We start from the raw sequence: 15,189 nt of genomic DNA, 5'->3' as shown, positions 1-15,189 counted from the left end.
CCATAGCCAGGGGTGCCTGAATCTTTGTTGTTCCCATTCTTTGGGGGTAAAATACATTTCCCTCCCACATTCCCTGGGCTTGGATCCCTGAGATCATTCTCTCTGATGAAAATGAGGGATTTGAGAGAGCAGCAGAATTATGGGAACTCAGCCTGCCCATCTGCAGGGGGTGGAGTGCTTCGGCCCTTGGCATCTGTGACCTCCTTCTCAGGGAGTGAGCTCTTCTCAGCAACGAGTCTGACTGGTTTGCAGCCTCTCCCCCATCAGCCAGCAATGGGAGGTGCCTAAGTGAGCTCCCAAGGCCTGGGCAGGAGAAGGGCAGGAGGCAAGCAAGGATTGGGAAGAGGGCCCATTTCTAGTAGCAGGTCACTTAGCCAGGTGGGGAGGTGACTTTTAGCTGGTTAGCTTGTGTCCAGGTCAGCCAGCAGTTTATTAAGCTAGGCCGAAGGACTTTTGTTGTTGTTTAGTCATTTCAGTTCTGTCTGACTTCTCATGAACACATTTGGGGTTTTCTTGGCAACAGGAGTGATTTGCCATTTCCTTCTCCAATTCACTCTACAATTGAGGAAACTGAGGCAAGCAGGGTGACTTGTCTAGAGTCACACGGCTAGATAGTATCTGAGGCTAGATTTGAACAAAGGTTCTCCTGACTCCAGACCTGTTCACTGTATCTCCTAGCTATCCCAGGCCCTGGGGATACAGCCAAAAGAACCCCAAACTAGTCCCTGCCCTCAGGAATTTACATTATCCTGGGGGGCATTCATCATGACCATATATAAATGAATAGGGAGAAATAACATTAAAAAGGCAGAACACTAAGGACTAACTCAAGGCTCAGGGAGGGCCCAAGCAGAGTGTCTTGGGATTCAAGGCCCTCCTGTTTCTCATCCCTCTTTTTGAGGGGTGAAGGACCATCTTGACTCTCAGAGAAAAATTTGAGAGAATCATTCTTTCTGCCCCCCATCCTCCTCTTTCTCTCCCTTTCTCCTTGGTTCTGAAGCTGGAGTTCTTTCCTTTCAACCTCAGGGTTTCCTGTACCCTTCTTTCATCTCAGAAGCATTTATTAAGCCCTACTTGGCCCTGTGCTGGAGAGACAGTGCAAAAACTATCCACCAAAAGATGCTTCCACTGTCAGCCCCTTAGGACTAGGAGGTCAAGGCCTCTTCCCCTGCCTTCCTTTTCCCCCCCTTACTCCCACCCTGGCCATCTCCAAGCACTGGAAAAAATGAAAAAATTCTGCACTGGGGACTCAGGAGACCTGGGTTCTTCACCACTGAATGACTGGCTGTGTGACCTAGGATGAATCATAACCCCTGGTATTTTTGGTTCCTTGGCAGGGAGGGGAGCTAGATCCTTTGCCTGGTCCTGCCCTCCCTTCTACATTACATAGGATTGTGTACATGGAGCCTGGGGCTGTGCTTGCCTCAGCTGAAGTTAAATTGGAGTTAGGGGCAGGCTGGAGACTTTGAGGACAAAGGAACTTACTCTGGGGGATTGGGACTGGTCATATAATTTCATTGGTAAAAACAACTCCCAGAAAGGAATTCCCTTTTACCAATACTAGTATGTCCCTTCTCTTTAGAGAACAGAGTTACCTAGAATACGGAGTGGTTACAATTCCAGGGTCACTCAGTCATCATGTGACAAAAACTGGACTCAAATCTTGGTTTTGAGGCAAGTTCTCTTCTCCTATCTGTAACTCCTCACCATCCTTCTCTTGAATTGAATCAAACTCAAATTTTAGCTCTGTGACCTTGGACCCTCTGGGACTTAAGTTTCTTCATTTGTAAAACAATCAGGGTTAAGGTTAGATAATGACCAAAATCTTATGCAGCTCTGAATTCTCTGATCCAATAGTAAAGGAACTTTTGGCCTCCAATATCCATGCCCTGTATATCCCTTTCATTTGGCAAGGCCAGGAAATGCCAGGACTGTAGTATTTCTGGTGTAACTTATGGTGCTGGTGGGAAAGCAAGGGCCAGAGCTCTCTCTGGGATGCATTGTAAAACCCATCAGCTCCTTGATACAGAGAGGAAACACCCAAAATCCAACTGAAAGTTAGTGTTAAAGAGTTAGGGCTAGTCCCTGGAGGGGGGAAGTGGGGAAAGGGGGGAGTCCTTTCCATAGCAGCACACTATATGCCTGCCTCCTGGGCAGGGGAAAGACTCCAAAAAGGGCAAGGAAATTTGCTGACTTTTTCCTCTTCCCTATCCTTCTTTCCCTACTCTTTTAAGTTTTATTTTTCTTTCTCCCTTATCTTGCTTATTCTTTGTAATTGTTTCTTTCTTACTCTACCTTTTCTCAAACTTCCATCTCTACCCTTTCTTCCCTTTCTCTCTCTCTCTCTTTATCTTCTCTCAACCACACTGTTTTTCCCCATCATCCCTTTTCTCTCTTTCTCCATCTTTTTCCTCTTTGTCCTTTATTATCTCCCTTCTCTACTTTGCCATTCCCCTCTTCTTTTTCTTTCCCTCATCTTCCTTCTCCTTTCTCCCTTATCTCTCTGCTCCCTTCCCCTTTCTTCCTCACTGCCTCATCCTTTTTCCTTCTTCAATCTGTCTCCTTTCCACTTTGTCTTTCTATTTTCCACAATCTCCATTTCCCTTTTTCTCTCTTCCTTCTGTTTCTCCCCTCATTCCGATCTTTCCTCTTCTTCCAGCTCCCCTCCCCCATCTCCCCCACCTCCTCCATCTGTCCCTCATCTTTTCCTGTTCCCTCCCCTGTCTCCATCTTTCTCCCTCCCCCCTCCCTTCCTTTTCTTTCTCTTTTCCCATCTTTGCTTGGTCTGTTGGGAGAATGAAGAGTGTGTGAGGAGAGGGTAGGTCTTAGGGCTGTATTTGAAACTCCTTCCTGCATACTGATTGGCTTTTGGGTGAGAGGGGAAACCAGCTAGGGGTGGGACCTGGAGCATTGAAATAGGGAAGGGAGCTTGTGGGATTTGTTCAGTTGTGCTCTCTAGCAGACTGGGCTGTTGGTAGCTGGGGTTGGGGGTGGGTAGGGTAGCTCAGATGCTGTACCTTTGTGCCTTTGTTTGAGCTGGGGTTTCTGGCCACAGTCATTGATAGAAACTCTGCTTTCCAATCTTCCCCCATTCTTTTCCTATAGTGGACTGGACACTCCAGAAGACTCAGGAGCCTAAGACGCCCAGCTGTTGCTGTCTCTACCACCCCCCTCCAGTGACCAGCCCAGGGTATGTGAATTCTTGCTGATTCCTGCTAGATCCCAGCCTCAGCTTCCACAAGTCCCCGGGGTTCTTTAGTGGCAAAAGCTGACGAACATGCCTGTGGAGACCCTTACCACAGCAGACAGCCTGAAGGAGGTAGCACCCGGGGCACCCTGTGCCTCCAGCATGCCCTTCCGCATCCTTACCAAGGGGCCCAGCTACTTCCGACGCCAGGGTGAAGGCAACGTCCGAAAACCAAGTGCTGTGGAGAGGCTGGAGGCAGACAAGGCCAAATATGTGAAGAGTTTGCGGGTGGCCAGCACCCGCCAGGAGCCTATAAAGCCTTTACTCTTGAAGCAACCCCTCTTTAGCCCTGGAGTTCGTAGAGCAATGTTGACTCCCAATCGCCGATCTCCAGGTGCAGGCAGCCGTCGGGCTGAGGCCTGTGGGGCCCGGGCCTCTCTCAACATGGATGTCCTCAGCAATCTCATTAACTTGTGTGACAGCCCTCCACCCCTGTCTGATGGGCCTCCTCCAGAACGCAAGTGGAAGGCAGGTCCCTCACCTGGCCTGGGTCGGATGTCCGTGGGGGATGGGAAGCGAATGAGCCCTGCCTCTGAGGGTTCCCTTTCTACTCCTCTTCGACCTCCCAGTATAGCAGCAGTACGCAGGGTGGATGTCCGACCCTCTGGGGAACCCCAAATCCGGGTCATGCCCAACTCACCTGTCAGCCCTTGCCTTAACCTGGGCTCCTCACCTGGCCCCAGTCCCCAAGAGGGCCCTCGACGTCTTACCCACCTGCATCGCTCCAAGTCAGACCTGAGTGACCGCTTCTCTAGGGCCACAGCTGACCTTGAACGCTTCTTTAACTACTGTGGTCTGGACCCAGAGGAAGCCCGTGGCCTGGGTGTGGAGCACTTTGCCAGGGCCAGCTCAGACATAGTTTCAGTTAAATTTCACAGTGTCAGCACCAGCAGCTCAGAGGGCACACGCTCTCAGCGTAGTGAAGCCACCGCCGAGGACAAGGCCAGAGAGCGAACCCCTTATGGTGTCTCTGTCATTGAGCGAAATGCCCGTGTCATTAAGTGGTTGTATGGGCTGCGGCAGGCTCGAGAGGCAGCTCAGAGAGGCGCCAATGTTTAAATGCCTCTGGCTTTGTGCTCCTGAGGAGAAGGGATGCTTGGGGCCCCCTCCTGGGAGGGACAAAATGGCTCTGTGGTTGTCACTGTGGATACCCACAATGAAGAAAGGCACTCCCTCCCTATTGTTGGATGTTTTCATGGAGATCCAGCCTAGGATTGGTGGGCCAGGAACCTCAGGACAGAGTTCTTTCACATCTGGTTCCATAAAACCAATATCTTCAACAGAAATGTCACCTACTTAGATCCTTCTTAATAGACTTGATGGAAGCAGACACTTTGACAAATACAGAAAGTGGTGGCGGTGGTGATGATGTGAGATTCCCCTCCTTGCAGGGAGCTGGAAGGGGAATCCAGTAGTGGTTTTGGGGGCAAAGAGAGAGGAACCAATCTGTGGAATCCCAGGCCAATGTGAAGTCATTTTGAGCTCATTCTTTCCATTGTTTGATAGAAAGTTTGAAGGAAAGAAGAGAAGCCAGAGGACCATGTATTTGGTCTGAAAGCTTCATAAGCAAGACTCCCCCCCCCCCCCATCTTAAATCCTCTCAGGGGCTTCCCAGCACATACTGTTGGGCTGATGCTCTGTTTGCCAATTGCCCAAGAGGGTGGGAATTAGGGCAGCTAGCCCCTCAGCACATAAATGTATCTGGAACTTGGGGCACCAGGATGTCCACCAGCCTGACACTGGAAAGACTTGGTGTGGAAACTGGAAGCTGTTCTCTCCTGGTGGTCTAGCATATGCTGGGGTTTCTATTCTGGTGCCCCAGCACATTTTCTTGAAGTCAGAGAGAGAGAGAGAGAGAGAGAGAGAGAGAGAGAGGTGTGTGTGTGTGTGTGTTTGTTTGTTTCATAGGTAGGTGCTCGTGCTCGTTACCTTGTTTCTTTTGGATAAATTCTCTCAGAAATTGAACTCTTGGTCTCTCCTTTGAGCTCTGGGGACCCAGTTTCATTATGCCACTAGTTGGACCCCTGTTGACCTTCTTTGGAGTTTGCTTTTTGTTAATAAACCTAAGTGGTTTTTCTTTGGACAAAAAAGTCTCATTCTGAAAATGCTGTTCTTGGTTTCCTGTTTTCAAAGTTTAGGCCCAGGTCCTGGCCCTGGGTGGGAGGAGGGGGACGGGGACAAACCGAAAGCTTTTGAAGGTTTCAGTAATTATTAACTCTTCCCTAGATAAGCTGAGATTTTTGGAGGGCAGAGTCTTCACAGACCTAATCCAGCCTGGCTCATTGAAAGGGCCATCATGCAATGGGATAAGAGAAAGAATACTGGGTTTGAAATTACAGAGGATATGAGTCTGAATCTTGGCCCTGCGTCTTTATTGACTGACTTTGTGCAAATCATTGCCCATCTCTGGGCCTCAAATTTCCTCATCTACAAAAGAGAATCGGACTATATCAAGTACTATATCATGGTCCCTTTTGGTAGCCCAATGGAACCCTTCCTTCTCAGAATCAAGTTCTTAAAATGCATTAAAAAATACAAAGTATTACAAAGGAAATGAAAGGCTAGTGAAAATAAAGCTTCCCCCCCCCCCCATTTAAGTTGATAGATGCCCTAAAATCTACCCTTTGATAGCCAGTGGACCTCTAGGGTTTTTGTGAACCCAGGTTAAGAACCCTCAGATAAGATGATCTCTAAGGCCACTTCTTAATTCATCCTGGTCTTCTGACCATAGTCAGCTTTATTCCTTACCTCCTGTTCCAAATCACAGAGGAAGAAAGATCTGAAGGAGAAAGAGAGGGGAAGGAGAGCAGGAGACATAGGAAACCCAGGAAAAGAAGTGGCAGAGTGGGGCAGGTTAGGGATGGGAGGCACAGAGACTTGGAGACTACACTAAATAGGAAGTCAGGAAACCTTCCTGATCATCACGGCTTGGTGAAAATCATTTCTCTGATCTCAGTTTCTGCAAAATGTAAGAGATTTGGCTAGATTACCACCAAGATCCCTTCCAACCCAGCCTTTGAATTTACTGTGGGAATTAGGGCAAGTCATTTCTAATCTCTAAATTTCAGTTTCCTCTTTTGTGAAATTAGGGGATTAGATTAGAGAGTTTCTGACACCTCATTCAGTTTTGGAGCTTGAGGATGTCCTCATTTGAGACTCCTTGTTTTCCCCCTATCCTTGCTATTGGAGTGAATGGAGAGGGGCAACTGAAGGAATGAAGAGCAGGAGAGATTACAGCTGTGGCCACTTGGTTTGAGTACCTAGGGTAGAGGGCATCTGGAAAGCTGCTAGGCCTACCAGGCTGAGACTGGAGAAGGAGAAATGGTTTCCTCTTTTTCCCCAGGGATCTTGCTGGCCAGAGGATCAGGAAAGGAAAACACTAATCAGTTTGTCGGTTGGAGGTTTTTATGGTAGTTTTTTGTGAGAGCACTGAAAGGAGATTTCCGATTGATGCTGAAGTGGTTGTTGAAAAATATCCAAGGTGCCCTAGCCAGCAGCAAATATGCCTCTATTTGTCAGACAGCCAGGCAGCTCCTAAACTCCATGGCAGTTTTAGTCTTAAGAATCAGGAGACCTAGTTTCTAGTCCCAACTCTGACTCATTTGTGTAACCTTAAGATTGTCACTTGTTTCTGGTTCTCAGGTTTCTGCCTCTGTAAAATAAGGTTGAATTATAAGGTCTCTAAGATCCCTCCTGGCCCATTCTAGGACATTTTGTATTTTTATGCAAACTTTATAAAGCAGCATGGTATAACAGATAGAGGGCTAGCCATGACATCACTCAAAGCCTTGCCTCAGACATACCAGTTCTGTGAATGTGGACAAGTCACTTACCCCAGGTGCCCAAGGTAACACTCTAAGGCTTAAATTACTATTGCTTATGTTGCTGAAGGGAGTTTCCACACACAGAGAGTTCCCTATATTGATGAAATCAGTTTCAGCTGCTGATGGCATCCCTCCTTCCACTCTCTCCCCCATCTGACCTTTGTTTCTTCTTTGGCATGCAGTAGGTACCTAATATATCTTTGTTGAATTTAATTATTGAAAATTCCTTTGACCAGAAGAAGTCATGTATTCTTTTAACATCCGTGCTTTCCAACTCAAACATCCTTTGATTCTTTTACCCAGTGGCACACTTAGCATCTTCACTGCAAAGATTCCCTGGCAGAGGATAGAACCAGAAGAAAAGTGGCTATAACTGTTGCCATGGAAACAGTGCTTTTTGCCAAAGCTACTAGGGGTGTTCAAGGGGCTTGTAGCTGTGTTTCAAAGTATTCTCTTCGTTGGGAAGGGGTCTAGGGTGAGGCTAACCAATCCTGGTCTGCCTCTGGAGCAACTGATTATAGCTTAATCCTGTTCATATGTTTTTGAGGGTAGATACCCATGGAAGAAGCTGGCTCCCACTACCTCACCTTGTGTAGGTGTGCTTCTGTTCACCCTGAATCACACTCATGGAATGTCAGCCCAGGATACAGAATGACAATGTTAGAAGGGACTGTAAATATGATCAAATTCAATTCCCTTATTTTACAAATGGGGAAATAGAGGACCAGGAGATTTCTCCAAGGTCACACTACCCTAGTCTTCTATGATTTATTCCCCCTCATCTGTCTGGAAACAAATGTACACAGCTCCAAATTGAGGCCAGCTTTCTTGGTGTATCTTTCCTGGGCCCCCTGGAAAAGACAGGTGTGAGGGCAAAGGATCAGGATCCAGGGACGCCTGGGAGACGGCAGGGCTGAGAAAAAGGCGCCAGGCATCTGGGATTTCTATTCAGGCTTGCCTAGCCTGCTAAGCCAGCACCTTATCCCCAGACAAATCCATATCTTTATCCTGTCCAACCTAGGTAAACTGAGTGAAATTGTAGAATGTCGGTTCTTGGGGGGGGGGGACTTGAGAGACCCATTTAGCATGCTGCATTTTATATCACATTCATTTCTGGGTCTATTCTTTTCCTGCCCCTCCCCCCATTTGCCACCCAGAAATCCTTTTGTTATAGACAGTGGGAACTGGCTCTATGATTTCATTGCTATAGGGAACTCCTACTGCAGAAACTTCCGCTACTATTGGAAATTAGTACATACTGTAACTTATAGTATTATATAGCTGCATAGAGGGGCAGTCAGTTGGCACAGTGGATAGAGCACTGACCCTGGAATCAGGAGGACCTGAGTTCAAATGTGACCTCAGACATTTAATTACCTAGCTGTGTGACCTTGGCCTAGTCACTTAACCACATTACCTTGCAAAAAAATCCAAAAAATAAAAAGGAAGTTGCCTAGGACACTAGATTTTTTACCTAGGGTTACATGGTATGGATCTAAGGCAGATTGATTACCTCCTCTCTATTATCCTACTAATATTCCCAATAAAGATTAAAAAAGAAAAGAAATTTCACCAGAACCAATCAATGTATCTACCTCCCCAGACAGCATGCACATCATCATTCTTTTTTTAAAAAATATATCCTTGGGGGCAGCTCGGTGGCGTAGTGGATGAAGCACCGGCCTTGGAGTCAGGAGTACCTGGGCTCAAATCCGGTCTCAGACACTTAATAATTACTTAGCTGTGTGGCCTTGGGCAAGCCACTTAACCCCATTTGCCTTGCAAAAACCTAAAAAAAAAAAGATATCCTTTTAATACATACTTTTAATCTATTTTGTTAAATTTGTTAAATGTTTCCCCAGTTAAAATTTTATTGTTTTTTTTTTTGTTGTTTTGCAAGGCAAATGGGGTTAAGTGGCTTGCCCAAGGCCACACAGCTAGGTAATTATTAAGTGTTTGAGGCTGGATTTGAACTCAAGTACTCCTGACTCCAGGGCCACCACCTAGCTGCCCTATTAGCCATATTTTTTTTTCCCACTTTTTTGTTTTTATTTTTTTTATTGAAGATATTATTTGAGTTTTACAATTTTCCCCCATCTTGCTTCCCTCCCCCACCCCCACCCCCACCCCACAGATAGCACAACATCAGTCTTTACTTTGTTTCCGTGTTTTACTTTGATCCAATTTGTGTGTGATGAGAGAGAAATCATATCCTTAAAGAGAACAGAATTCTCAGAGGTAACAAGATCAGACAATAAGATATCTGGTTTTTTTTCCAAATTAAAGGGAATAGTCCTTGTACTTTGTTCAAACTCCACAGCTCCTTATCTGGATACAGATGGTACTCTCTCCTTTGCAGACAGCCCAAAATTGTTCCCAATTGCTGCGCTGATGGAATGAGCAAGTCCTTCAAGGTTGAACATCACTCCCATGTTGCTGTTAGGGTGTACAGTGTTTTTCTGGTTCTGCTCATCTCACTCAGCATCAGTTCATGCAAATCCCTCCAGGTTTCCCTGAAATCCCGTCCCTCCTGGTTTCTAATAGAATAATAGTGTTCCATGACATACATATACCACAGTTTGCTAAGCCATTCCCCAATTGAAGGACATTTACTGGATTTCCAATTCTTTGCCACCACAAACAGGGCTGCTATAAATATTTTTGTACAAGTAATGTTTTTACCCTTTTTCCTCATCTCTTCAGGGTATAGACCCAGTAGTGGTATTGCTGGGTCAAAGGGTATGCACATTTTTGTTGCCCTTTAGACATAGTTCCAAATAGCTCTCCAGAAGGGTTAGATGAGTTCACAGCTCCACCAACAATGTAATAGTGTCCCAAATTCCCCACAACCCTTCCAACAATGATCATTATCCTTCCTGGTCATACTGGCCAATCTGAGAGGTGTGAGGTGGTACCTCAGAGAAGCTTTAATTTGCATTTCTTTAATAATTAATGATTTAGAGCATTTTTTCATATGGCTATGGATTACTTTGATCTCCTCATCTGTAAATTGCCTCTGCATATACTTTGCCCATTTATCAATTGGGGAATGGCTTTTTGTTTTAAAAATATGACTCAGTTCTCTATATATTTTAGAAATGAGTCCTTTGTCAGAATCATTATTTGTAAAGATTGTTTCCCAATTTACTACTTTTCTTTTGATCTTGATTACATTGGTTTTATCTGTGCAAAAGCCTTTTAATTTAATGTGATTGAAATCATCTAATTGGTTTTTAGTGATGTTCTCCAACTCTTCCCTAGTCATAAACTGTTCCCCTTTCCATAGATCTGACAGGTAGACTAGTCCTTGATCTTCTAATTTGCTTATAGTATTGTTTTTTATGTCTATGTCCTGTAACCATTTGGATCTTATCTTGGTAAAGGGTGTGAGGTGTTGGTCTAATCTAAGTTTCTTCCATACTAACTTCCAATTATCCCAGCAATTTTTATCAAAGAGGGAGTTTTTATCCCAATGGCCGGACTCTTTGGGTTTATCAAACAGCAGATTACTATAATCCTCTCCTGCTTTTACACCTAGTCTATTCCACTGGTCCACATATTTTTTTAAAAAGCAAGAAAAATAAAGTTAAATATACATAGAGGCCCAATCAGTTCTTTCTCTGGAGGTGCAAAACATTTTTTTATCATATTTTCTACCTTTGTACTTGGATTATCCTATTGATGAAAATGGTTGTCTTTCACAATTGATCGTTATTACACTATTGCTGTCACTGTATATAATGGTTCTACTCACTTGGTATCAGTTTATTTGATTCTTCAGATTTTTCTGAAACCATCCCCTTCATTTCTTATAGCACAATTCTTATTCTGTTACATTCATTTACCACAATTTGTTCAGTCATTCTTCAATTGATGGGCATTCCCAATTTCCAATTTGTTCTCACCACAAAGCTGCTATAAATATTTTTATACAAATAGTTCTTTTCCCCTTTGATCTCTTTGGGATCCAGATCCAGTAATATTGCAGGATAAAAGGATTTACACAGTTTTATAGCCCTTTGGACCAATGGTGCATCAGTATCCCAATTTTTATCCCAATTTTATTATACCAATTTTTCCATGACTTTGAGCATTTACTATTTTCCTTTTCTGTCTTGTTATCCAATCTGATAGGTGTGAGTTGGTATCTCAGAGTTGTTTTAATTTCTCTAATCAATAGTGACTGAGAGCATGATTTCTTCTGAAAATATATACCATCATTCTATATTCCTAGTTCCCTCATCTTTTCCTACCTCTCTAGTGGGAGGTATATTTTCTCAGTTCTTTGGGGTCAGACTTGATTAGCCCAAACAGGAAACATTGAAGTCTAAAGAAGAGGTCAATGTGACCAAACCCTGATCAACTCCAAGTGTTAATGTTTAAAACCAGGAATTTCTGCATACAAGTTAAATTCTCTTTCTATCATACCTTGAACCAAGACTGCTGGGTATCTCTATCCTTTAGAGTAAAAACCTTCCCCAAGCCTGTAAGGGCTGTTCAGGATATGGACTCAGGCCGTATTATATCCTCTTTTTGCATCCCTTTTTATACCTCTCTACTCATGAAAGGGGAATACATCATTTGCCCATAGCTGCCTTCTAGGGTCTGTCCACATTGCCCTTGGGGACACTGTCCACCTCGGGAGAGGTAGTAGCTGATGTTGGAAGCTCATGGGCTGGAGCATCCATCCCAATAGTCTTTTCTTGGCTCAGGGCCCTGGGGACTGTGGTTTTTATTTGGAAGCCGGAAGAAGTAGAGCTAGATTCCTGTGGGCACCAGTCACTCTGGGTTCCGACAGAGTCCCATGGGTAGGACCCACCCCACGTTCTCTTGGTTTACAAAATCTGGCCCAGGGCATGGGGAAGTAGTGTGAGGAGTGGTTTGGCTTGGTTGAGTGTGGGGAGAGCTTGTGGGGATCAGGGGAGGTTTAAGCAAGCAGAGACCTGTGGTGTGTACTATGGTTGGGTAGGTGAGTGGGTTAGGTGAATGAGACTTGTGGGGTATGTGTCCAGTTTGTGGGCTGTGTAGAAATCCAGATTATATAAACACAAATAGTTCTAGGTGCCCTTAGGGTCCTTTCTATAATGGAACAAATAATCCCTTTCTACTTTCCCTGGGGGTGGGGATGGTGGTGAGAGTTATGAAGAATATACTTATGAGGCATAAATTAAGTTGTCCTGGGGTCTTGGCATGTGGGCTGCTATAGCTAGATCTCTAGGATGTGTGGTTCTGGGAAAGTCTCTTAACCTCTCGGATGAAGTCTCTTCTGTAAAGTGGGGAGAATACTATCTGCAATGAGTCTTTATTAATGAGTCTGTAAAGAACTTTGCAGTTCTCTCATCTGGTTTAACATCCTCAGTTTACAGGTAAGGAAACTTGCCTCTCTGGTCATGAAATAAGTGAATGGAAGAGCCTGGCATTGGAGTGACTTTTAGGCTAGGGCTGCTGTGGTTAATGAGTGGCAAAGCCGGATTTTGAAGTCAGTCAGGTCTTCTCTACTCCATGGCATACATTGATCCAAATTGAATGTGATAAGAGAGAAATCATATCCTTAAGGAAGAAACAAAGTATGAGAGATAGCAAGATCAGCCAGTAAGATCTGTTTTGTTTCTTCTAAATTAAAGGTACTAGTCCTTGATCTTTGTTCAAACTCCATAGTTCTTGGGGGTGGCTAGGTGGCACAGTGGATAGAGCACCAGCCTTGGAGTCAGGAGTACCTGAGTTCAAATTTGACCTCAGACACTTAATAATTACCTAGTTGTGTGGCCTTGGGCAAGCCACTTAACCCCATTGCCTTGCAAAAACAAAAACCTTATATAAAAAAAAAAAGATATATTTAAGGGCGGCTAGGTGGCGAGTGGATAAGGCACTGGCCCTGGAGTCAGGAGTACCTGGGTTCAAATCTGACCTCAGACACTTAATAATTACCTAGCTGTGTGGCCTTGGGCAAGCCACTTAACCCCGTTTGCCTTACAAAAACCTAAAAAACCCCCAAAACTCGACAGTTCTTTCTCTGGATACAGATGGTATTCTCCACTGCAGACAGCCCCAAATTGTCCCTGATTGTTGCACTGTTGGAATGAGCGAGTCCTTCAAGGTTGATCATCACTCCCATGTTGCTGTTAGGGTGTACAGTGTTTTTCTGGTTCTGCTCATCTCACTCAGCATCAGTTCATGCAAATCCCTCCAGGCTTCCCTGAATTCCCATCCCTCCTGGTTTCTAATAGAACAATAGTGTTCCATGACATATATATACCACAGTTTGCTAAGCCATTCCCCAGTTGAAGGACATTTACTTGATTTCCAAAACCCTTTTTCATCATCTCTTCAGGCTATAGACCCAGTAGTGGTATTGCTAGATCAAAGGGTATGCACATTTTTGTTGCCCTTTGGGCATAGTTCCAAACTGCTCTCTAGAAAGGTTGGATGAGTTCACAGCTCCACCAACACTAATAGTGTCCCACATTTCCCACAACCCTTCCAACAATGATCATTATCCTTTCTGGTCATATTGGCCAGTCTGAGAGGTGTGAAGTGGTACCTCAGAGAAGCTTTAATTTGCATTTCTCTTATAAGTAATGATTTAGAGCAATTTTTCATATGGCTATGGATTGCTTTGATCTCATCTGTAAATTGCCTTTGCATATCCATATCATCTTTCAGTGGGATACATTTGAGTCTTCTGACATAAACTACAGTTGGAGTGAAAGAGCTAACACAGTAGAGACTGAGAGAGCTCCCTTTTGAGGGGAGGTCCCAAGTCAAAATGAGGACTGTTTCCATGGTAATAAGGGGTAATCAACCCAAGCTAAACTGGCTTCCTGTTGACCTGCCTAACTTGGTCCTATAAACTCTCAGGGAAGCAGTCTGGAACGAGTCAGTGGTGATGAATGGGGACATTATCTGAGGTGGGCTACTTTTCTAGGCATACTGTTACCTCTTAAAGAACTCCACTCCCCTTCTCCTGCTTCCTCCTTCCAGCCTTGGTTGAGGAATCTGCGCTGTTCTCTCATCTTACATGTTGTGCCTTTGGAAGGCTAGTTAGAAGCCCAGGAAGAGTCATGTGAAGCTTAGGTGACAGGCCAAGCTCTGCCTCAGGTTTCCTCTGTGGCCTTAGGAAGAAACTTGCTGGTTGTTTGGCCCTGGGGTGGGTGAATGTGGGCAAGAGCAACCAAACCCTTTTCCTTTTAGAGATTGGGGGTGTGGAGGAGGGCATCTTGCCTCCAGGTTTGACATGAGGCTTCATTTCTAGGTTACCTTGGCATGTGGACCTCCCTTAATGAAATAAATGGATTCCTCAAGGTTTAACTCATGGTGTGACCTGGGGCCAGTCATTTCTCCACTCTAGACCTCAGTCTTCTTGTCAGTAAAATGAAGAGGTTGGATTAGATGATTTCAAAGATTTTTTTCTCTCTGGTTTTGATGTTCTGTGTTATGAGCTTCCTCTAGGTTCTGACATTTTGGGTTTTATGGATTAAAGATTTGAAGAATCTTTACTTACCATGTTCCAGCTTTTTACTCTTGTAGTTGACCTGTTAATCATGGTGGCCTTGGCCTTTGGGTTTCATTACAGTGATGATGCCACCCCAGATTTGAAGGTGATGATGAAACTAGAGATTGTGCAAATACCCCAACAATGACATAGCTTCAGAAGGAATGAAGGCCTTTCTGAAAGTCACAGTGGCATCCCAACAATCAAAATAACCCAGGGTGGTGCCAGTTGTTTACAAAATAACTTCCAGGGTGTATTGGTATGCATGTGTGTGTCTGCATTGAGTGAAGGGGGAGGAAAAAAGTTTCAAAACAGCTTCTTGGATAAACCAACTCAGTTTAACACATTCATTTATTCATTTATTCAACCCACATATGATGGGTTTCCATTGTGTCATGAAAAAATATAGGACAAGTCTGTCCTCAAAGAGCTAGACCTTTGGAATATCAAGGCAGAAAAGGCCATTAGAACCTATCTGGACTTGAGGCCAGAGAATGTTAAAGGTAGGAGCCACCTTCAAGAAGACAAATTTAGATATTGCTAGAAGAAATCTTAGAGAGGTCTCATTTTATTTTTATTTCTTAGTACTTGAGTGGAGCCTTTTTACACGATCCATTTGTTTCAAA

The 15,189-nt window shown here is 44.5% G+C and overlaps 1 protein-coding gene across 18 annotated transcripts in view; it reads left to right on the top strand.

Annotated features, from left to right (window-relative positions):
* The window catches only part of FAM110A (family with sequence similarity 110 member A), a 181,308-nt gene extending 172,131 nt beyond the window's left edge, over positions 1-9,177 (top strand). For 15 of the 18 annotated variants that reach the window (XM_074211804.1, XM_074211802.1, XM_074211796.1 and 12 more), the window contains one exon: positions 3,106-9,177. In XM_074211804.1, the coding sequence (XP_074067905.1) occupies positions 3,278-4,306 (1,029 nt within the window). In that variant the 5' untranslated portion in view covers positions 3,106-3,277 and the 3' untranslated portion in view covers positions 4,307-9,177. Of the gene's footprint in view, positions 1-1,582; positions 1,675-3,105 lie in introns of all 18 variants that reach the window. The other 3 variants (XM_074211810.1, XM_074211809.1, XM_074211811.1) reach the window with 1 other exon arrangement.
* The last annotated feature ends 6,012 nt before the right edge of the window (positions 9,178-15,189 follow it).

The sequence above is a fragment of the Macrotis lagotis genome, chromosome 1, assembly GCF_037893015.1.
Source record: "Macrotis lagotis isolate mMagLag1 chromosome 1, bilby.v1.9.chrom.fasta, whole genome shotgun sequence".
In the NCBI taxonomy this organism is placed as follows: domain Eukaryota; kingdom Metazoa; phylum Chordata; class Mammalia; order Peramelemorphia; family Peramelidae; genus Macrotis; species Macrotis lagotis.
Note: the sequence above shows the minus strand (reverse complement) of the source record. Positions and strands in the feature narration are given on the sequence as shown.